General features: G+C 46.1%; 1 protein-coding gene across 1 annotated transcript; it reads left to right on the plus strand.

The window, feature by feature from the left end:
- The first annotated feature begins 17,496 nt into the window (after positions 1-17,496).
- GJA3 (gap junction protein alpha 3) lies at positions 17,497-19,030 on the plus strand. Its single transcript, XM_069640144.1, has one exon. The coding sequence runs from the start codon at positions 17,505-17,507 to the stop codon at positions 18,804-18,806; it is 1,302 nt and encodes a 433-aa protein (XP_069496245.1). The 5' UTR covers positions 17,497-17,504; the 3' UTR covers positions 18,807-19,030.
- Positions 19,031-24,478: the final 5,448 nt, after the last annotated feature.

The following is a 24,478-nucleotide window of genomic DNA, read 5'->3' on the forward strand; positions in this document are numbered from 1 at the left end:
TGACGGAAGTCAGTTGCCTTGAGCCATCCACGCCGTCTAAAGCACATGCCGTTGACAACTGGCGAAATCCAGTGTCAACGATGTCCGTCGCTATTGTAATGGAGTGGTCCGACGCCACTTCTCCTTCCTGTAAGATCTCTAGGGCCTCCGCCCTCTTGTCGTCTGGCAAGAAGTCCAGCAGGGGGGCGATTTTGTACCACAACTCCCTGTCGTAGCGGGCTACGATAGCCAAGGCGTTGGCAGCCTTAATCGTCGTCGCTGCCGATGAGATGACTCTGCATCCCATCGTGTCCAATTTCTTTCCCTCGCCGTCCGGCGGGGAGGTTGACGTAGAGGCCGAGGCGCCCCCCCGCTTTCTTCCTGGCCGCCACGGAGATGACCGAATCCGGTGTCGGCTGTGCCCGAAGGCACAAGGGGGCTGCGTCTGGGACCCGGTACTACTTCTCGTACCGATCCCTTCTCGCAGGTGTTGTGGATGGGTTCTTGAGGAGGGCGAGACCCTCATCCCAGATATCGTCCAGTAGAGGTACAGCGAGGACCGTCTTCCTCTTGGTCTTGCGCCATTGATAAAGGAAACCTTCCTTCTTCTTCTCTTCCGGGCAGAGCTGGAAAAGCTCGGATGCCCTGGCGATCATGGCATGAAACGATCCAATCTCATCGGGCGGGGAAGCCCGGGGAGGAGATGACGACGGGAGATCCTCATCGTAAACCTCGTCGTCTGTACCCGTCGCGGCCGTGACAGTCCCCGTATCATCCCCACAGGTCGTGGACGGGGAGGAGGGCTGAGCAGGGCGCGATGGTTGAAAAGGAGGTGGAGGATGAATCCTTCTTCTCTTAGGAGGAGGGCTCCCAGAAGGGCCTGGCTCCGGGTCCCCCGTCAGGAGCGGTTCCTCCGTTGGTGGTAACGGCAATCTCGTCCTTATCTCCGAGCATAAGGACTGTATAGCCAACAAAATGGCCGCCGAGTTGTCTTGCGGCACTGGTTGAGGGGATTCCGACGGGCGGTCAGGAGCCCCGTCGGCACCCTCGACGTTCTCGTCGTCTCCTACGTCGGGGTCCCTTCCGACAGGCTGGTCTTCTTCCACGCCAACGCTGTGGCTTAAGACTTCGATCAGCTCCTCCTCAGAGGTTGAGGCCGAATCCACTACGACCTCCTGCCCCCCCCTTTTTCTTCTCCGTCGGAGGTTTCACGGGGGTCCTGTCGATGGGCATGTCGGTGGCAGGGAGACTCTGGGCCCCGAGGTCACCACCACTGGTGTAGCCTCCACAGGCTGAGCCAGGGCCGCCGCGACTGTCTCGATAGAGGCCTTGGCCGGGTGGATTAAGGCTTTCACCACCTTAGGTGCGCTCACCGCCTTCTCCTTGGGGGGAGGGTCACCGCCTCGCTCCCCCTCCGATGGTGCCTTCAAGCTCGACCGGGATCTCTCCAGGAGCTTCGCCTAGTGCTCGGCCTTCCTCTTACCCGAGCCAGAGCGTTGGCTCGTGGTTGATGGCGCCGGAGAGGATGCGCCCTGCCTGCCGTCCGTAGAGCCCGACCGTTCGGCGCTCCCAGTGCCAGCGGACTCGCGGTGCTTGGCCTTCTGTTGGACCCCCGTCGCCGGGGCGCCCTCAAAGGTCTTAGAAGACCGCTCGGACTTCTTCTTCTTCTTCTTCTTCTTCTTCTCGCCTGATGGGCTCTTCCCTTCCAGCCAGTTGGCGAGACGCAGATGGTGGTCCTTCATGGTCCGCTCCGACATATTGCCGCAAAACGCACAGTCCTTCTCCACGTGCGTCTTGTCCTCATGCAGGCAGTAGAGGCAAAGGGAGTGTTCGTCCTCCTTAAAGACATTCTGAAGCTGGCATCCAGGGCAGACCCTGAACAGCTTTCCGGGCGTCGAGCTTCCCTTCTCCTGGGCCATGATCTAGATGGGCCTGAGAAACTTCTGGAGTCCTCCAAAAGCGTGGCTCGACGAAATCTTCACCCTTGAGGGGCGTAGAAGAATCCGACACGGGTCCCCCTTGATCGGATAAAGAAACGGTGGAGCTTGAGGCTCTTTTGACCGAAAAAGAGAAAGTTTTCCTAAGAAAAAGCACGAAAAAAGCACTAAAGCTCGAGAGCAATAGCACGAGGATCCCAACACTTGAACGTGCGGTAAAAATCTGAAGATGGCTGCCAGAGGCGGGGCTTAGGGAGATGGCAGTCAGTGGCTGTGGTCAGTATGACGCAGAGATCAGTGATCGGTTACTACTACGAAAGACAGATCAGAAACGAAACTGATACTGATTTTTCTTTACCGAGGATTCCCAGCCTGACGACGGGGAATATTCATGAGCATGTGAATCCATGCCAGACCCCATGCTGGAGAAGTTTCACAAACTTTCACTGTGGCAGAAAAGATTTCCAGACCACATTTGCACAGTACCTTTAAAGTGAAGAAGAGATGTAGCTGAGACACTTGTTCTTGGCAGTTCGAGCAGATCCCGCTGTTCCTGAGCTTCAGTCGTGGGGACAAGAAGGATGATGTCGGGAGGTTCCTGCACTGCCCAGGGAAGAGGCCACAAGCTTGGCAAAACGTCTGTTTAAGGTGTGAGTAGCTTAAAGACCACAAACTGGCATCGTTCCCACTGGTTATCCAGTTTTCCATAACACTCTGCAGAAAATTCGACTAGGAGGCTTACGAGTTGGTTGTTCCCACCAAACTCAAGGGAAGAAGTTAACCTTGAAGGGCTTCTCTGTCGATGGAATTTCAGGCAATTCGGACCTGCAGCAGGGCTTCACCGGTCGTCCAGAAGTTGCAGCAGTCGTCTTCCTTCAGCTCTTCTTCAGTTCTTTTTTTCCAGTGGCCAACTCTGCTTTCCAAGTCCCAGAGGCCTGCTTTTAAACAGTTTTCCCCCATTCATTCCAGCCTGGCTGTCACTCACACAGCAGGGTGGCTGTCCTTGCCAGACAGCGAGCCGGCCAATCACGCAGAGCGCATTCAGGTCTCCTGGGAGACTAAGCACAGAGAGTTTCGGGCACCTCCCTCACATCCTGTCCACCCCAGACACTCAGGTGCCAGAGGAGGGCTTCAGCACTGAAGCCCGCCAAAGGCCAACGAGCAAAGGGACCATACCAGGTTTGGCGTGCAGAGACAAACACAAGAAGGACCTTTCTAAAAAGAAATGGTGAAAAAAGTTGACCGGAGTCTGTTTTCAGGTCTTGGGCGCCATATTGAAAAACATGGCTGACACGATTTTTAGCTACCGTTGTTTGCGGTCAGGAAAAATCCTGGTAGTTTGATCTAAACCACTGCCACCAGCCATTTCAAGTGGGAAAGGGTAACATTTGACGGTTACATTAGTGTTTTGACTCAGGGGATGCTAGGCAACCCCTCCAGCACTCTATAGGAAGATAGCGTGTGATGGGTCTGTAAATTTAAAAAACTAGCAAAGTCAATTTAACTTTACATGCTCTGGGAGACAGTAGTCAGTCCCAGAGAAGGTATTTAAACCTTGGGGAGTCTGAAAGACACCCCTGTGCCACTGCACTGAGGGTGCTGTATGACACACAGAATAAGATGATGCCTATGGAGTTGTTTTAAAACTCCATAGCCCAAGAACACAAAAGTAAAACACATTGAAAATTAAAAGTTCAAAGTCCCAAAATATAGCAAAAGAGCTGCAGGGCTCTAAGGTAGAGGGAATTTAGCACTTGGGTGAGCGTTCCCCCTAACACAGACCGGCGAGATCCCATGTCGAGGACGCTGCAGCGGAGGAGAAGCTAACCTCCTGGCAGCGGGGTGCCCCACTGACAACCCGGAGTGACTCCCCCAACGGGTGAGGTGGCCTGAGCACTGGGACCATCCCCCTCTCCTGCCGGCCCAGGGGTGTCTCCAGCTCTTCCATTGGGTTGTAGGTGAGGGCCCCTGAAGGTCGGATATACAGTACGGCGCATTACTCCCTGTGACAAGGCCAGCCCGGCCCAAGCTGAAGCAGGAGCGCGATCGAGGGGGAATAAGCACTGAGCACTCCACATGTGAATGGCCTGGAGGACGACCCCAGAGCGGGATAAGCGGTCCAGGTACAGTGGGTGATCATCATCCCCCCACAAAGCTATAACCCGCAGACGATCCGATCTTGAATGAAGTGTCCTCAGCTGCAGAACGAAAAGAGGAGGCATTTAAGAGCCACACCACAAACACACAAACACGGTGGTGTACCAGGGGAGACCACAGCAACTATATAAACTCAGAGGAGACCCGGGAATGCCGTACTCCAGTGCCGGGGTGATCCCCCTCCTCTCCTGCTACTGAAGCCCCTGCGGTCCGGGCCGTCGCGGGAGCACGCCCGGGGCATTTCAAGCAGGAGCAACACAATTGACTGAAAATATAAGGTGAGGCGACGAGGGGGCCCATATACCACCTACATGCGGAGTGGCATGAACACTGCTGGACCCTGCAATATTTAAGGAGACTCTGGCCAATAGGGGGTTCCGCTAACAAAAAGCACAAAGCCCCAGCCTGAAGCCACATGCAGAGTGGTATCTAGTGGAGGCCACCCTCCCCTGTGTCTTGACTCAGTGGAGTGATACCGACGGTGAGTGGGGGGGTAGCTGGGGACGTGTGACCTGGCAGCCTGAACCGTGCACAGCTGTGGGCAGGGCCTTACACCGCCCAGGTACCCTTGAAGAAGTAGACATTGATGGTGGGAGGGACTGGGTAATGGAACCCAGAAGAGGGTACAGAGACAGGGGAGCAGGGAAGTAACTGTGAGGTTACCCAGACTAAATACAGCCCCAGAGACACGTGCTGGACAACCCAAGAGACTCAAAGTAAGGGAGGTGAGATGAGCCACGTGCCCTGGGGCATCATTGACAACCGGAGGGCACTATGTGAAGGGAAAGAAGTGGACAGTTGGGCATAGTGGACAATTGATGGCCCATCACGCCTTCCACTCTGGGAAGTCTGCTGTAAGGCGGTCCTCATGGTGAATGTGGAGGAGAGAGGGGTAACTGGTGGCCCTTAAGCCCCGGGCCTGAAGACACATGTGAGAGATCACCTACTGCCACGTGCTACGTGGTAAAGAGAACGCAGAAGCACGCAAACAGGTCTTGCCACATGCGCCCACTGCATTGAACCCCAGGGGACAAACTTACATTTGCCACGGGGATGTGCCACAAGCACCTGTTGGGCACGGGAACCCAAGGGGGGGGGGGGGGCAACGATCTATGAGCTGGAAAGAGGCCCTGGCCAAAATATCACTACCACAGAGAAGACACTGAGAGGGACGCCGGCCCCCCCCCAGGGGTTGCACCGGACATGGGCAAACCTGTCATGATCTCTGCTTCCAAAAGGTCAGGGTTTTCCCAACTCCCTTGGAAGCAGATCCATAACCCAGGTTCCGAGTGCCAACCAGTCCCAATTGGGACCTTTTGGACCCAGTCCTGGCGCCAGTGGCACCAGGCTCATAAATATGCCCAGTCCCAGCGCTGGAAGCGCCGGGCTCATAATGCTTGGGTGGACTTACCTGCAGCAGACCATGCTGCTTACTTGCCTGCCAGTTGAGCCTCTGATCCTCTTCTGTTTGGAACTACTTTTCCTGTTGGGTGGGGCAGGAGCCACTCCCTAGGTTCAGAACACTGGAACTCTTCTGGAAAGCAGGAACTCTTTTCTTACCTAGGCGTGGCTGTGGAAGGAGACACCTAAGCACTACAGGAGGCTATTTAAACCACACCCGATGGATGAATCTTGCTTTGCGTTATTCTGCATCCTCTGCAGCAGAACGCTCATCGTGTCTTCTGCATCTGATCCTGGGCCTAAGGAAAAAGGCTTACCATCCTGAATCCAGTCTTCAGCAACACCTATAAAGACAAGAAAGAACAGGTTAGCATTACGGTCTTCAGTGACAGCGCTTCACTTACCTGGTCCATCGGCTGTCACCAACGCCTCGCGCTGCATTCCGGCATCTGAAAGACAAAAGCTTACCAGCTCTTCGCACGCTCCGGAGGCCTTCGGCGCTAAATCCGCATCTGAAAGACAAAACAAGGTGCGTTTAAAGACATTGGAGAACTTTAATACTCACGTGCCATTACTCCTTTCCACATCTAACCCAGTGGGTATTCCGGCACCCTGCAGCCGCTCCGAACTTGTTCCTGCAAAATAAAAAGACAGTTAGAGCGCATCGTGAAGCAGGCAACAAGCGCTTACTTACGTGCTTCCAGGCCCTTCCATTCATCACACGGGCTCTATCTTCAACTCACTTCAGCCCGTCATCCGCCATCGCCGGAACCCTGCAAAAACAAGAGACATCATTACTAAAGACTTTTAAAGACATTAGAATTACTCGAAACTTACCGTTCGTGCAGTAAACAACGGACAGCAGTCCTCTGAAGTCAAGAGGCCTGCTCCCCTTATCCAGTGAAGAAACTGGTTACAGTACCCTGCCCCTCGGCAGATGGAGAGCACGGCGTTCACTTACCTAAGGTGAGAGCGTTAACCTTTGGGGTTCTACAGGAGAAGAGAAAGGGAAGAAGAGAGAGACATTCAATAACCCAGTTCATTAATCCCATATTTTCTATCTGCAGACATCTTACCCTTCGAGTCAGACATACAGTGCACAGAGGTCCAGCCCAAAGAGCCAGCCGTGTGTTACACATCACCTTTGAAGATACGGTATACGCCCAGTCAAGACCGGCGCCTCTACGGGAATCAGGTGAGCGTTACACCATGCAAAACAACATTCAGGCGATCCTAGATGATACGAGGGATGAGAACGGACATGGGGTCGAAACTGGCCAACCTCACGACTAAGGTGTCCACATTGGAAGACAGGATGGACGGTGTAGAGAATAATCAAGTGTCCACTGACTTCCTGGAGACACAGATGGATGCGAGATTTGTGGCGATACAGTGCCGCGAGGAGGAGCTCCGTCTTAAAGTAGATGACATGGAAAATCGCGAGAGGAGGAACAATCTGAACTTCTTCGGCCTGGTGGAAGTGGAGGGCGAGACACCGTCGGGTTTGGAGGGCAAGGACATAATCCGGATCGTCCTGGGAGCAGACACTGGAGAAGGGGTCGTGACAGACGGAGTCCATCAGGCAGGGGGAGGGGTGGGAGCGACCCTCGCTCAGTGCTGGCACGGCTCCACTACTACAGAGACAAAGCCAGGATTCTGGAAAAGGCAAAGAATCTCCGAGACATACAATATGGAGACTCCAGATTGGCCATCTTTCAGGATCTCTCGGCCCTCACGCTACTGATGAGGAAAAAATGTGTGGCCACTACCAAATTACTACAAGCGAATGGGGTCAGATATCATTGGGGGCATCCATTCTACCTGGCCTTTGAATGGCAGGGGGAGAGGCATCACCTTGTCGACGAGGAGGACATCCAAAGAGTCACGGACAACCTGGCTGGTGGTCATGCAGCGCGCTCAGGAGAACGGGCCGAGGGAGACCCGGATCCCACTCAGGGACCTAGGGGCCAGGACTCATCCGGGGGAAACATAGGGTTAAAGGGACACGGAAATTTCAGAAAACTAAACCCCTCCCCCCCCGGCTGCCCATAGGAGCCACTTGAAGTGAAGCGAGACTGCCTCATAAGTGTTCAGCACATTAATGTGCGCTTCATTTTTATGGAGGGGGCCCTGAGGGTTTAGGTGGTGGTGCAGGGCTCAGACAAATTGCTATAGTTGGCTTGTTCTTGTTGTTGGGTCCGTAGTGACAAAGCTGGGGCTGATGATGTACTACTTGTAAGGTCTTCCCAGTTGTTGATTGTGGGATGGGCTAAAAAGGTTACTCAATGTTTTTTAGGGACGGGGATGTGGGGATTGAGAGGTGTGACCCTGGGGGTTGCCACCGAGGGCCGCTGGGACACAATGGACTCAAAGGTTTGGCCTAAGAGTGGGGGGGCGGGTTCCCTGTTTCACAAATAACCTGGGTCTTGGGACGAGCCACTGATGGTTCACCGACCGATCGCAGTTATCCTGCGAGATGGAGGCGGATGCCTCAACATGGGGGGTGGCAGGTTAGGGAGGGAAGGGTGTGGTGTATGGAAGGTGAGTGAGGGGGTGAGGGGTGGGAGTAAAAGGGAAGGGGTTAGATGGGTTATAACATGGATCCTTGGTTTACTAAAGGTTTTGAATCGAGCAGGACGCATAGAGGCTCTTGAGGACAGGATTGACAACGATAATGGTTGAAGGATGGGTTAAGGGCCTGAATTCGCAGAACAAACGGTTCCTTACCAGCAACATGATCCACAAACAGAAATCGGTGGTCATTTTCCAACAAGAATCGCACTATAGGCGAGGTGCTGAATCGACAATATGGGGGAAGGAAATCGGGAGGAACTTTTGGGCTTCCCATAAATCCTCCAAAAAGGAAGGGGTGGGCAGACTTCTGGGTAAATCATTACACCTCACAGAGGTTGAGATAAAGAGGGGTTTCAGAGGGAGGTTCTTGGGGATTAAGGGAACATCCGAGGGCATACACATCACCCTTGCCACTCTCTACGCACCCAATACGGGCCACAAAGTTTCTGCACAGGGTGTTCAGGGCAATGGATGAGTAGGCGGAGGGTGCCATGGTCCTGGGTGGAGATTTTAACCTTATAGCAGACCCCTGACTAAATTGGTGGTCTGCGAAGGGGACGGGGGGAAAGAAGCTACGAAGGATAATCTGGCCATGAAGGATCTCTTGCAGGATCATTATTGGGTTGATGTGTGGCATAAGACGTGGCAGGGTCCAGGAGGTTATACTTTCTCCCCCTGCCCCCACTTCAGACATACACAAGAATTGACCTCTTTCTGATATCGGAGGAGGGAGTGGGGAAGGTAGGGGTGCCGAGTGTGGAGGCCATTACCTGGTCGGATCATGAGCTGTTGGTAGTGAATTGGCTACTGCCAGGACCACGAAGAGCTAGAGGTGGTGTTGTAACGATACCCTGATGAGGGACCCAGTATTTAAAGAATTCTTGAGGAAAGAATGGAGGCATACTTTGAGATCAATGACAATGGGAAAACGGAGATGGTGGTGGTATGGGAAGCAGGGAAGGCCACCTTTTCGGGGCCTATTCATTGCAGAAGGGTCACAACGGAAGCGTGAAAGGGCCCTGATCGAGAACAGGCTTCATGAGGAATTGAGGACTATGAGGGCATGGCTCATCCGCAAAGATGAGAATCGAGACGCTCTCCTGGGGGAAATGTGGAAGAAGAGGCAGGCTCTGCATACAGTCCTTATGGGGGGAAGTACTTAAAAAGATGAGGTACACGCGGCAAAGGTATTACGAAAGGGGGAAATAAGGTGGGGACCTTGCTGGTGCACAGAAGTAGAGGCAATAGGGTGGAGAGGCAGGTGGGAGGGATTCAGGATAAAGGAGGGAGGCTCTGTAAGGACGAGTTGAGTGTAGCGGAATGCTTTGTGGTCTTCTATAGGGAACTGTACACCAAGCAGGAGTGCAAGTCGGTAGAAGATATCCACAACTACCTGGAGGGCCACCCCCTTCCCAAACTCAAAGATTCTGAATGGGAGGCCCTGGATGGGGAGATATCGGAAGAAGAGGTGGAGGAGGCGGTTAAAAGGCTAAGGACAGGAAAGGCCCCGGGGGGGATGGCTACACGGCCAACTTCTTTAAACAATATCAATCCATCTTGGTGAAACCAATGGCTAAATTGTTTAACCAGATCAGAGGGCAGGACACGATTCCACTGACATTCCTCCAGGCCGTGATTGCTGTGATACCCAAACCGGGGAGGGACCCTGGCGATGCGTCTGGAAAGATATCTTCCCCGGCTGGTCCACCCGGATCAGGCGGGATTCGTGTCGAACAGACAGGGAGCAGACAGTATGCGCAAAACCATCCACGTGCTGAATTCAAGGGACATTCGGGAGAATGGGGCTCTTCTGCTATCTTTAGATGCCGAAAAGGTCTTCGATAGGGTGAGCTGTGCTTTTATGGGGGAAGTTTTGGCATCTCTAGGGATGGGCACGAGGTGGCTGGGTTGGATGTCGGCACTGTATTCCGACCCTTCAGCAAGGGTGGTGGTGAATGGTAATGAATCTGGGTCGTTTCCACTGGGGAGGTGCACGCCCCCTCTCTCCACTCATATATGCATTGGTGATGGAACCGTGGGCGTCATCTATCTCAGGGGAGGGGAGATCAGCGGGGTCAGGGTGGGGGACGTGCACTGTAAGATCAGCTGGTTTGCGGACGATGTGTTACTTTATGTGACCAACCCATCCCAGTCGGTGCCACGGATCCTGCATAGTTTGAAACACTATGGAAACCTGTCGGGCTATAAGGTGAATCTGGGGAAATCAGTGGCGTTCGTGGCAGGAAACCCGACGGCTGCGGGAGGAAAATATGTGGAGGGCTCCCATTTAGAATACGGAGAGACATGTTTTGCTACCTCGGGGTTCAGGTGACATAGGACCTTGGAGACCTCTTAGCCAGTAACCTCCTCCCTTTGTGGTCGGCTGTGAAGCAGGATATCGAACGATGGCCAGGGTCAGGACTCCCATGGATGGCACGTCTTAATTCAGTGAAAATGGTTATCCACCCCAAGTTTTTGTTTTTGTTCCAAATGCTTCCAACCCAGATACCCAAGTCGTTTCTGGTGGAGGCTAAACAGGCCCTGCTACGCTACCTCTGGGCCGGTGAAAAGCACTGAATCTCCTACGAGGTACTGACGAGACCAAAGGGGGAGTGGGAGTCCCAGACCTTAAAATATGCTATAGGGCTTCACAGTTAAGAATTTTGGTGGATCACTTCCCTCCGGCACGGGAAAGCAATGGGTGGTTATGGATAATAAGGTCTTATCCCCAGTCACGCTGGACTCAGTGTTGGGTGTTTTGTGGTCGCTATGGAGGGAGGCGACTTTAGATGGCTCACAACATGGCCCTCACCTTTAACCTGCATTTGGGCTCCCCGCTTAGGGATAGGATAGATGAGCCACTTGTGTTCCAAAAGTCGGTCTCAGTAGGGCTGGACAGTTGTGGGTGGGGGGAACTTCCATGTCCTTAAAGGAGCTGTAGGAGGCCCTGGGCCTAGATAATCTTTCGCCCTTTCGTTATCTGCAACTAAAGGGGGCTCTCATGGAAGACAGATGGGGGGATACCCTGAGGAGGGAATTAACAGACTTTAAAAAATTCCTGATTTTACACAAGGGTTCCAAGGGTGTAATATCCAGACTCTATAAGCTATTGCTCTTAGCGGCCCCGAGTGATCCTCCGACCGTGCAGGTGCGATGGGGAGAGGATATCGATTACAAGAGATGGACCATCATGTGCAGGCAGGCCAACCGTTCAACTGCCTGGCTCCAATACTGCCATCAGGCTTTGAAACTGCTACACAGATGACACTATCCCCCACAGAGGATAGCCCGGATGAGGGAGGGGTATGACCCACACTGCTGGAAGTGGTATGTTGAAAAGGGGGACTATGTGCACATGTGGTGGAAAACTCTGGTGGTGCAGATGTACGGGGAAGAGGGCCTGTCCTGAATAAAGGGGGTGGATGAGATAGGGAGGACCTTGTCCCCGTGGCTGCTTCTTTTTGGGATTGAGGTGGAGGGAGACCACGGTGAGACACACAACCATATGCTACTGGTCATGTTGGTAGCGGCTAAGTGCTGCCTGGCCCAAAGATGGAAAACTCCATGAATGCCTGGGGAGAAATAGTGGGTCACTAAAGTTTGTGCAATCTATGACATGGAGTTTCTTCCAGCTCACAGCTTCCTCTCAGCTCCCCTTCCCCAAGAATGTGGAAGTTCCATGAAAAAAAGAGTCTTAAAGTTTACCTTTCTCCAGTTCAAGGCAATATAGTTCATAATCAATCCTGGGGTTCCCTTCCCCAAATTTAATACAACACAATACAAACAAAAGGGGTCTTGAGACTCCATTCCCAAGACAACACATATAGGCCAAGTCTCATGGTTCCCTTCCCCCAAGACTTCAATGTCTCACACAGGTTCCTTGGTACTTGCTCCTGTGCACCAAGACACCTTTACTTGATTCCTTTAGTTGGCCTCTGGGATTAGGGTGTGCTCTTGGGCTCCTCTGGCTTCCCTTTAGGCGCCTCGTGGCTCTGCAGTCAGTGGACTGTAGGGTTGCAGATACAGTCCTTAAGTGGTTGGGAGGCACAGAGGCAGCGCAGGTGCAACTGGTAATGCAGGAGCCTGGTCCCATAAGTTCAGTGGGTGGCCAGGTAACCAGTATGCACAGCAGACAGGGACATCAGCGAGGGAGAGAGAAAGCAGAAGCAAAAAGGAAGGCCTTGAGTTGCTTCCAGAACCTTAGGTGGTCCTGTTCAAGTTTCAAAGAGGTGGGGAGGCTTTTCCAGAGGGAGGCCCAAGCCGAGGACAGAGATCTACGCACAACTCTCTGCCTGGAGAAACGCCTGACCATCACAGAGTTGGAGGTGGATGACCAGAGGACTGGAGAAGGAAGATGCTTAGGAAGAGAAAGTTGGATGTAGTGTGGTCCCCAGCCCCATAAAGCCTTTTGGACGATGCAGAGGATCTTGATCTTGATCTTGATCCTTGCAGTCACCGGGAGCCAGTGGAGGGGTTTCAGGGCTGGAGCGATACGATCCCTGGACTTGAGGCCAAAGACAAGTCTCGCCGTTGGGGTTAAGAATATGGATTAGAGTGAAAGGGTGTTAGTGGGGTCTCCCCCTGTAATGATGAAGTGATTTTTAGAAGAAGTTAAAGACAGAAGAAGTAAAGGTAGAAAGTAAACCTGGCAAAGGGAATTAATGGTGAATTGAATGCATAAAAAGTAAAGGCATACATCTCATTTGCCCATCATTGAGTCTTTGTTGTGTAACACCAATTGTCAGATGCCGAATATTGCACTCTGGATGTTGTTCAAGGTGAGACTGAGGCAACATCAGATTCCTTTTAGGTCTTTTAGTAATTGCTAATACCTCAGTGGTCTTGTCTTGTTACTGTCAGTTTTTAGATCTCCTTCAGAATCTATTGTGCTTTCTTTCAATATTTAGAGTATGGTTGTGCTATCTGTAGGACCTGTGTTTGCTGTCTAAAATTAGAAAGAGACATTAAATGACTGTCAGACAATCTGCATAGTTGACTCATAATTCCTTCAGAATTTGCAGGTGGGGTTTCCTGTTTTAGTGCCATATTGTGGCAGTAAAACAGTGTAAAAGCAGTAGTTTTGGGGATTGGGAGAAGATGTCCCTGAGACAGATGAGGTACTCCCCCTTCCACTTCGATAGTGAACCCATAATCCCAGAAGATTTCATGGGATGTTGTTACTCTTTTTCCTCCAGTCAGGGTAACATCAGAATGAACACTAAGACCTCTTTTCACCACTCTTGTACTGGGACGAGGAAGATGTCTGCAGAGTACTTGCAAGGTCAGGCATGTGTACCTTTAATGAGAGTCAGGCAAACCCAATAAGGAGTATACACCTGCAACCCGTCAAGTTGTTACAGGTGTATAAAGGGAAACCAGTGAAAGAGAAAAAAGAGCACAGGGAGGGTTGTGTAGGAGAGACCAGTGGACCCTTTCGTAAAGAGGCAGCCATGTGGTCGGACCAGAGGAGGAGCCTGGATGCCGGTCGACATCCCTGAGGACATGTGAAGCCCAAGGCGAGTTGGACCATATGGCTAACACATGTGGGGAAGCCTCTGTGGCAGAGATTCAGCAGTTTGGGCTTGCTAGCCAGCAGGAGAGAAAAAGGACACTGTTTGCTTTCTCAAAGAAGCAACAAAGTTTCGAGGGTATGCAGGATTCCATGTGTTGTGCGAGCGGGGCTCGCTAAGGTCAGAGCGCCAGCCAAAGAAGCAGAAAGGAAGCCAGAGGAGCCGCTGGAGTGGGATGCCAAAGACCGGTGAGTGTTGGGGAAATCTTCTCAGAAGCTGGGGCGCTCTGGGCAGGCTGCGCATGAATAACAAAGCGCCGTATGAATGAAAGCTTCAACCCCATCAGAACTATGCTTATTGAATACCGAACTGAATGAAAGTTTAAAAACAAAGCTGAACTATGCATATTGAACAGCGAACTGAATGAAAGCTTGAAGCAACGCTAAACTATGCATATTGAATACCGAATTGACTAAAAACTTGAAATTAAACATATTGAATACTGAGTTGAAATGCAACTTTACGGGCAAAGTAAATAGTTCATAAAAGCCACAAGGAAGAGTGCCTACATAAAAGCAACCTATGGGAAAAAGAGCAAATGAGAAAGAGTGCAACAAAAATGTGGGCATGAACAAAACAACCACAAAGTGAATCTTATGAATGAGTACAGTGCTGCAAAGCCAAAGACTGACAAAGAGGAGTGTGGCACATGATGGCAAAGCCAAGCGATTGACACAGAGAAGCCTGCAGAGTGTGCACCTGTATATAAAGCACCAAGTAAAAGTGTAACTGTACACAGGGGCAAATGCTGAAGAGCCTGTGTGGGCTGAAGAGCCTAGGGGTCCTGGTTGCTTAACCTGTGATGGGTGGACCGTGTGCTCTGACAACTGTGCCTAGACCAGTAAGCCCTATATTCTGAAAGCCAAAGACATTGTGAAATAAACCATGAAGGAGCACTATAAGTGAATTGGTGATGCAAGCCAGAAGAATGGTCAGGTTGACCTAGAATTAAGTTAAACTTTGAAAGACTGAAACAAACATTGGTTTCTACGTTGAAATCTTGGGGAGGGGAACCCTGAGACTTGATGAACTGCAAACGCTGTCTTGAGGACGGAGCATCAAGACACTTTTCTTTTGAACTGTGCTGCTTGGAACTTGGGGAAGGGATCGCCGATGATTGTGTGGAACTGTTTGAACTTTGGCAAGGTAATCAGGAGCCTTTTGTGGGAACTTGGAGAAGGGGAGCTGAAGAGAAGCTAAGAGAAAGACGAAGTGTCGGACTTTATGTTGAACACAATTTCTTTGATTGTTGACATCCATACACGTTGTTTAGCATTAGTTGAAAGGGCAAGCAGAGGTTTGGACACAGACAGACTTTTAATTTGAACTCATTGACTCAGACTTTCCTTAGGTTCGTTCAAGTAGGGAAATACTACCTTAGCATAGGGCAAGTTAGGCCTTCTACCATCCTCACATTTGAGTTAATAAATCATTTTGCTTTGAACTTTGAATTTGTGGTCTGTGTCTTGCTTCATGATGCCTTCACACAATGTAATACATCAACAGATGTTTCACCAAATCCAAAGTCTAGCATTGGGACTGAAGGCAACGCACTCTTTTCTTAGGAGGGATACCCCTAATTGGGCCCCATCTCTAGAATGTCCCATGAGGATCAAAATGGAACCTCAAGAAAATATAGCAGAAAGTGGGCTCAGGAAATCTAACCAAATACTTAGGGAGAGTATTGTATGGTCTATGTATTTTCCCATAATCAAAATAAAGTTTATATTTCCAATGAGTTCGTGATCCCCAGCCCATTCCAAAGATTTTATTTTATGCTTCATAATACCAAAATTAGACATTGAGTTTGTCGGTTACTGCTCACTTCCAACAGGAGATTATCGCAATCAGATGCAAAACCAATTAGCAGGGTAAACTATTTCCTCACAACTGTAAGGTTTAAATCCACAAATAAAGATTTATTGGGAGACACTATCATTTTTTAAAATAATTTCAATTGCATACCCTTATGATAAGATTGCCATGATTGGATGCCTAATGCATGACGTATTAAAGCAAAACAAAAATAAGTTGGTAGGCCCAATAGTCTTTCCCAAAAGCAATTGTCTAAAGGATGCATTTTATTCCCGTCTAAAGAAATTAAGCTCTCAAGTCCATATAGAATAGACAGGATACATTTCCCTACATAACATTTTCTTAAAAGAAGTAACGTGTATTTACAATACTTTTGCTTAATTCTTTGCATGTGGGGAGGGGGAAACTTAGATCTTAATTGAATAACAGATATCTCCAGTCCTAAATTTGTTACAGACCAGGAAACTAAGATAGACTAACTTTGTGGTAATATTAAGACAAGTCCTTCAATTAACCAATTACATTTAGATTTATTAGTGTTATTTTTAGAAATAAGAATTGCGGCTTTCAACACCTTTTTACTTAAATTGTTGTTACATAGTTATTGGCTCATACAATTCAAGGCCTATTGAAGTCCAATGAGGGTCCTCTGATATAGGGTGATCTCATCTGCAAATAAGAGAATTAAAATACTAAAATGTCCAATTTTAGGATGAAATAAACATCATTTGAGTAGTAAATTGACAAGATCAGATAGATATAAATTAAAAAGACAGGGGGTTAAATTACAGCCCTGTCATAAACCGACAAAAATGCAAACCTTTACTCCCAGATATTTTTTTCTGTATGTAACCTAATTAACATATTAAATAAACTGCCTGGAAAACCCCAGTCATTTAATTTATTCCAAAATCTCATTCTATCTACACAATCAAATGCTCAAGAGATGTCCACACATGGCAAAATAAGTATCAATTTTTTTTCTCCAAGCTTGCTCTTGTAACCAGTGAATTTTGACACCTTTAAAAGAAGTGCCAGACTTTTTACGAAAACCTGTTTGTAATTTAGATAGTCGACCAACTGTTTTCACCCAAGGATTAAGATCATCTATTAATAATGATGCAAAGATCTTAGAAGAGCCATCAAGCAGGGCTTTACAGCGTTAATTAGCAGGGTCAGTGAGGTTTCCTTTCTTAAAAATGGGGACAAAGCGTGACCACGATGAGGGGGGAATACTCCCCCATAGTGCAATATTCGATTATAATTTGTACAGAATATTAGCCCACAAAACATAGTCCCATTTAAGGATTAAATTGGGTAGTCCAGATGGGCCCATTGCTCTTGATCTTTTAGGTTTATTTAGAATTTAATATTCATTCTAGAAAAAGACCCTTTACACAGGCTCAGTAAGTCTACTACAAATGATGAGGATGTATCACTGGAATGGCCAAACTTCTCTATATAATACTTATTCCAATTAGATTCAGGAATAGTGTTGTCTAAAGTAGAGATTAAATTAGTGTGGTTAATATTTGTACTATTAATACATTTCCAGAACAATTGAGGAGTGTTTTTTGTTGGCCACCGTCAACATAAATTAGCTGTACTGGATGTGAAGCTGTGTTCTATTTTCTTTTTAGTAAAAAATACACACACTCCAGCCTTTAAAAAAATAAATATGAACCTTTCAAAGCAATTGTTCAACTAAGCTTAAAAAAAGTTGCAGTAAAGTCATTTACTTTTAGGAAGTTAGAGATGTATTGGGAAAACTGTTTGTAGACATATTTATTTCTTTACCAATAACAAATTGGAAATGTATTTTACAACATATTCAATAGTTTGTGACTATTTGCATTTTTCTTCTGGTTAAATATGTAAATGTATTCACAACAAAGCTGATAACCTTATGCTATGATAACCTTATGCTAAGTTCATTGAGATATTGAGGATTGTATGGTATATTCTCACTGTGTTGCCATCGATTGATTGTAAGGCCTGACAAGTGATGTGAAACATTCATTTTGCTCTTTCTTTTTTTGTTGTTTGTATTTTAGGTTAGACTCCTGAAACAATGGGTGACTGGAGCTTTCTGGGGAGGCTACTAGAAAATGCACAAGAACACTCCACAGTGATTGGCAAAGTTTGGCTCACGGTACTCTTTATATTCAGGATACTAGTCCTGGGGGCTGCGGCAGAAGAGGTTTGGGGAGATGAGCAATCTGACTTTGCCTGCAACACCCAACAACCTGGTTGTGAAAATGTTTGTTATGACAAAGCCTTCCCCATCTCACATATCCGCTTTTGGGTGCTTCAGATTATCTTTGTGTCCACCCCCACTCTTATTTACCTGGGGCACGTCCTACACATTGTGCGGATGGAAGAGAAGAAAAAAGAAAAAGAAGAACAGCTGAGGAAGTGCATGAAAGACAGCGAGGAAAACGAAATCATGTTGCAGAAGGGAGGTGAAAAGAAGGAAAAGCCCCCCATCAGAGATGAACGTGGAAAGATTAGAATAGGAGGCGCACTTCTACGCACTTATGTTTTTAATATCATTTTCAAAACTTTGTTTGAAGTTGGTTTTATCGTAGGACAGTATTTTCTGTATGGTTTTGAGCTGAAGCCCCTCTACAGGTGCAACCGGTGGCCCTGCCCAAATACTGTGGACTGTTTTATTTCCAGGCCAACTGAAAAGACAATATTTATCATATTTATGCTTGTAGTGGCTTGTGTTTCTCTTTTACTTAACATGTTAGAGATTTATCACCTAGGCTGGAAGAAGCTTAAGCAGGGCATGACAAACCGGTATATCCCAGACCCGGCCTTTAACAAGAGTGAGCCAGTGTCCCCACACCCTCGGACCACACATCCAAGCATGGGATACCCTCCCTACTATACCGAGGCATCTTGTTCTGTTGCAGCTGTGCCTTCTGCTTTGATGCACTCTGCCTACAGCAGGGCCCCACCACCTGATTTCAAAATGGTGCCACTTGTGGAGGAGCATCTCCACACAGCATATTATGGAGGGAACACCCATCACCATGCAATGGCCTGTGAACAAAACTGGGCAAACATGGCTGCTGAGAACCAAACTCGTGGGAGAAAGTCTGGTTCTGCATACACCACAAGCTACTCATCAGCCAGTGCCTCTACCAATGCTCTTAGCAGCCTGAGAAAAGAAGGTAGTTCCCTAACAATGGGGGCTGTTAGCAGTGGAAGCAGCAGCAGTCTGAGTGGGAAGATAGAGATGGACGACGGACATGTGACCACTAAGGTGGAGTTGCATAAGCCGCCTGTCCTCGTAGATACGCGGCGGTTAAGCCGAGCTAGCAAATCTGGAGGCAGCAGAGCACGCTCAGATGATTTAGCAGTATAGCATCTCATACTGTACAACATATCAAGAGAGGGGAAAAAAAACATACATGCTTGGAAAGAAAGCATTAAGAGCAGATAAAAGTGAAGCCCAGGTGCTGTCATCTATTTGGGACATTAGGTTTGAAAATGTGAAGTTTACTGTTTGCACACCCTGTTGTAGTGGGACAAGTTACACTTTCAACACAATTTGATCACCCTGTTAGCCATACTGGCATGGTTATCAACATGTCAGATAGCCAATGAATACCATTGCAATAAACGGGTTAAATAACCAAATGCACTAAAAGAGGTTCAAAGGTATTCCCTTGTTGCATGCTTGGCACACCTAAAATGACATACATACAAGGGGCAGTCAATGGCAGGAATCAGCTGCTGAGAAAGGAACATTCAAGAAGCACCACTTCAACATTCAAGGATAAGCATTGGTGTGTGTGGATGCCTGATAGATTAGAACAGGATTATTGCCCCTATTTCATACTGGTAATCTCTATTACTCTAAGTTCGTGCCATCCTCGTCATAGTCCTTATATAATAAGGCCAAACTGTGATAAGATAAACTAACAAGAAGGTAATGGTTGCTTCTTTAATCTTCCCACATTTCCATGCATTACATTGGTGGGATACAAGTGCCTTCGGGAAACACTGATCTACATTTTTTTTTAACTATGAAGAGAATTTGTCAGTTCCCTGACCCTTGTGGCAAGACCTGAAACCATTACCTTGATCCAATATGATGGAACCTGTACCTTCCTTTAAAAAAACTGAAATGACTGAATATTATATTCGAGAAGTGGAATTGTTTGTGCAGAAAAATGTTAGATTAACTTCCCTTATGCTGATCACGAGCAGAATTCTTAAGCAAATAAAGGATGATCAATAGACAGCTAGATACACAATTAAATTGTAGTAAACCACATAGACTGCATAGTTTAAAGAATTACCTCATTTTAACATTATTTTAATTCAGAGATGCACCACAACTCTGTGTCTACAAAGTAGAATGATGCACACTATCTAACATGAAACAGTATGGAAAGGAAGGCAGAGTTGCCAACTGGCACTGTGTCATGAAGAGGATATTTGTCCAGTCCTAGACTTTTAGCCAACTACACTTTGAATGCTGGGTCTTGTAGTTATGGGGTTTCCATCATGAATATTGGTCCACAAGTTCAATCATGTTCCGTGATGTTGACTAAAATGTCAGAAATGGATAAAGGTACACCTCATGACACAGATACAATTAGCAACTGCACGCACGTGTAACCAAAATGCAAAACACATTTTCAATTACAAAATGCAGGATCATATGCAAACATTTCGTACATAAAATGTGTTGTCCTTACATTAAATTTGGGACAGTGAAACAGAAAACTGTCATTTATTGCACTCAGAACTTGCATTAATAATGTACCTGGTATTATGATACAAGGGTGTTAGAAAGTAGTTGTCTTATGCACCAGCAATGTTATCAGTATCTCACTTAATCAATCTATAGAGATATACCATGATACTTCGATCTAGCAATAATGTGGTTATTTCATACAATTCTTTGAATTTCTACAAAATAATTCTCTATATAGAGCAAATTATACAAACAATAAAGCAGTATGAACTACAGTACACATGCCTTAAACGTAAACAGGAACCAATTGATATGTTATCACCTATTTGAACATTGTGCTTGTGAATATAAAAAATGATTGCCTATGATCAAAGTTCAATAAACATGTATTATTTCTGGATTGTAATTTCGCTGCATGACACATTTAAAGCCAACATTATTTCCCAATGAAGTCGTGCCCAACAACACCACAGACTTCAATCCAAACAAAGGGAATGCTTGGGTATCCGAGAACGTGAGCACTACACAAATAACACACTATTAATGGTAGTTATCATACTAACTATAGTGTTTATCTAAATACAGCATGTTTTGAGTGAGTTTTCAAAGAAGATCACGAAAAGGTATGATGTGAAAAAAGATATGCCAATTTCAAATGTGCAATAATTGATGTGATGTGGTCAAAGCAGTACTGCTGAAAGAGCTTGCACTAAAGCAGTGGACACCCTCAGGAGTCCCTCAGGATAGCATCTCTCTTTTTACTTTTCAACACATGTGTGACTAGCACAGTTCATTGGATAGCACCATCTATCATTCCAAAGGTATGCTAACAACATACATCTCTGTCTTCAAAGCAAATGAGAGTAGGGGGCAAATGAAAAGAAATGACAGATCACATCCGTTGCTGTATGTGCTAGCATTTAACAGTTCAGAAGTAAACAAAATATATTTTTTGTGGCTGCATCTTTGAGATAAACCAAAATATGTTTTCCAAAAGCCCAGTGCCCCAAGTCATTGTGACAATTCAGACCTATAATTTTCTCACCCACTCCTCCCAGAATTATCTGAGTGGCCAAGGGTACCATACACACTTCGAACAATCTACACAGCTAAAAAACGTTGCCTTGTACACACCAAACAGTAGAAGGTGAAAGGAGATCAGAAAAGTGTGTCCATCACCCAAACATCTACATTGACAGTGTGTCTTAACATGACAATGCAATCCTATTCACTGCTGGGGCTTCCATGCTTTCCTATGGAAATTCAAATGTATACACATATGTCCTAATGATACTGTAATAGAAGGCAATCTGATCAAGACAAAAGTGAGTGAAGTAAAAGCCTTGGTGGTTATAAGTAAAGAGATCAGTGGAAATGCCATGTAATCATGTTTGTCACTCTCCAAAATGGCATTGTAGCTGGTGTTTTGAACAATACCATGTTAAAACTGTTAATAAATGTATCATCTTCACTTTATGAACAGGAGAGAATTTTTTTCCAGATTCCTTCATGCTCAAATCTTAGTCAAATTTGAAAATATGTAACCTAAGAAATATCTAAACAATCAAAATCAAGAAAGAGTTGCACTTTGAATAATGTACCACTTATGTTTGTTAACATTTTCCAATTATGTATCAAATTTATAATTTGATGTCTTCAATTGTTTCTTCCATTGGGTGATATCGTGCCATGCATTTAAGATATAGCACAATCTGTTAATGTGAAATACATTTAAAGATCTGCACAATTTACAGTTTTGGAGGAAACAATAAATAGTATTAATGTTTCTTCCTGTTTTTCTACAGTGATAACTTAGGTAAAAGCACATGGCCTACCAATAAGCTAATTTAAGAAACCAATGTGTTCATGATTAACTAATATGGTTCATAACGGTTTACCTGCTGTCAAAACTAAATTAGACTTTATATGATGATGATGAATTGGATCATTGTTCAAAAATGTTTTCTTTAGGGAGAAGATACCCAATGTTTAACTACGGTTTAAAGTTTTTTAAAAAATATTTAAGCAGTATGAAAACCATACATAGTATGCTTTTCAGGTTAAGAATTAAAATGCGGTAATTGCGAAGAATAATCACACTTCAACAGTTATTCTAATGTAGAGTTGTGTCATGCTAGCAGTTGATTTCCAAGTTACAATTGCACAGATGAACAAAATACACATATGGAAGTCTTCATTGGTATTACACAAATAAAAATAGTCCTTGTAAATCTGTTGTTTCCCTTATATGTTATTTTGAAAAAAACAAAGTTTTTTTTTATTTAGTACTGTACACATAAAAATTAAATTTTAGAAAAGTTAGAAATGTAGGTTGAATACATATATAATTTAGAAAACACACATGCTGGTAGGACATAAGTAGCTGTTCATAATGTTTATGAATTGATCCCAAACCAGGTAGCAATCTGAAGACAACATCTTTTTTTCTTTTTTGTGTTTGGATGTTTTGTTGAAAACTAGTAGAAACTCTAGTTACTTTGATTCTGAATCGCTGCACACTAAGAGGGCTTATGGAATGATGCTTGTTGAGCACACTGGGTGTTATATGAAATGAGAAAGGTTTTACATTTTTTGAAAGAATTATGACATCATCGGCTAATTGTGTTAAGAGGAGTACATTAGTGAAATCAAGTGTACGGATTCAAACTCGCAAAACCCATGTGAAAAAGTATTGTACAGTTGGAAGTATGTGTTCTTCTTTACAGGAATTCTCATGGCTAAACAATGAGTTACAGCTAATACCTCCCTCAGAGGTTTCTGTTACCCAAATCATTTCAGTTTTCCCTTTAGATACTTTGACATAGATGTTGAGAGTGTTCTGGTTAGCCAGGGATGCAATTACATGAAAAGCAGCAAACTGTTCCAAGAGCTGTCTTCGCAGAAGTGCCTTGTGTGTGAAATTCTGTAAGAACAAGTTGATGTAAATGTCAATTTACCTCAAATGTTTACAAACTGTTTCTGAATAAACCTTTTTGTACTGTACGATTGCCTCTTACATTAAATGGTTAGAAATATGTAAGTGTTTATGGGCACTGCTTAGTTGCAGCTAGATCTCAAATCAGCATACTTATGTGTGAAAGGGCAAAACTATTTAAAGCACAAACAACATAGAGCAGAAGAACACAATTCAAATTACAAGCACAGCAATATTTGTGATGATAAATAAGAACTATATTAATCAAAATGTAATGTTGGACCATACCTTGTGAATGTAGCACTTACTCATGGCACTTTTTGTTGTTGGCGTAAATCAGGTCCCATGATCCAAATAAAACATACCTTAATATCAATGTGCCAAAGCATAAGACTATGCACTAGAAACAGTTGAACTATCTTGAGGAAACCAAGCATACAACCATGAGATCTATTTCTTCATTTACTAATAAATCTTAAAGGGCAACTCCACTTTTTATAGCACAACATGCATTTTTAGCAGGGACTGTGGAGTCTTTCCCAGCAGCTGACAGTCTTTGTGATACAAAAACCAGTGAAGAATTCCCAGAAGCTCCTATATCTATTATGCCACAACTACCTTTAGCAAAAATAGAAATGACCCTCTTTATTGTGGGGACAACAGTAGGGTTCCAAATGTATGAGTTCCGATAGTCTGAAGCAGTCTCAAACAGTCCCGTAATGGAGCCCTTAAAGAATGCCCTCATGCAACAAACTAAAATGGTTACACTGAGTCATGTGGTGCAAGTCCCTGGGGTCCAAGAGGAAATCAGCAGTGGTGGTGATGTCAGGCCGACAGAACAGTTCTATGTTCTTTTGCTGCCAGCTTTTCTTACGATTTAATCTTTTATGAAAAAACTACCTTGAAAAAACAAATCGATGTTTATGTTATGTTATGTCATGAATTCTTATATAGTGCACGGTCGCCCGAAAGCATCATGGCGCTAGAGAGGAAGAGATAGAAGCCCAGGAATAGAGACGCCATAGGCCATCAGCCACTGAGCTCAGAATGCCATATGGTTGGACTTTTTTTTCATTACCAAAGGAAGTTTATTCCACAGCTGAGCCGCATCAATAGAAAAAGCATGTCTGCCAATCCGAGAGCGACGGAAGGAGGGCACACACAGCAGGCCAGCGGATACTGATCGCAAGGAACGCTTCGGAAGGTAGCGCACAAATTTACTACAAAGATACTCTGCCTCCTGGTCATGCAGAGCCCAGTGAACAATGCACAGCGCCATGAATTCAATACGCTGGGCAACCGGGAGCCATTGCAAAAGGTGTATAACTGGGGAAATGTGAGCCCGAAGGGTGACCCACAACCACACATGCTGCAAGATCTTGAATACGTTGAAGTT

The sequence above is a fragment of the Ambystoma mexicanum genome, chromosome 7q (genome assembly GCF_040938575.1).
Source record: "Ambystoma mexicanum isolate Mex_15411 chromosome 7q, UKY_AmexF1_1, whole genome shotgun sequence".
Lineage (NCBI taxonomy): Eukaryota > Metazoa > Chordata > Amphibia > Caudata > Ambystomatidae > Ambystoma > Ambystoma mexicanum.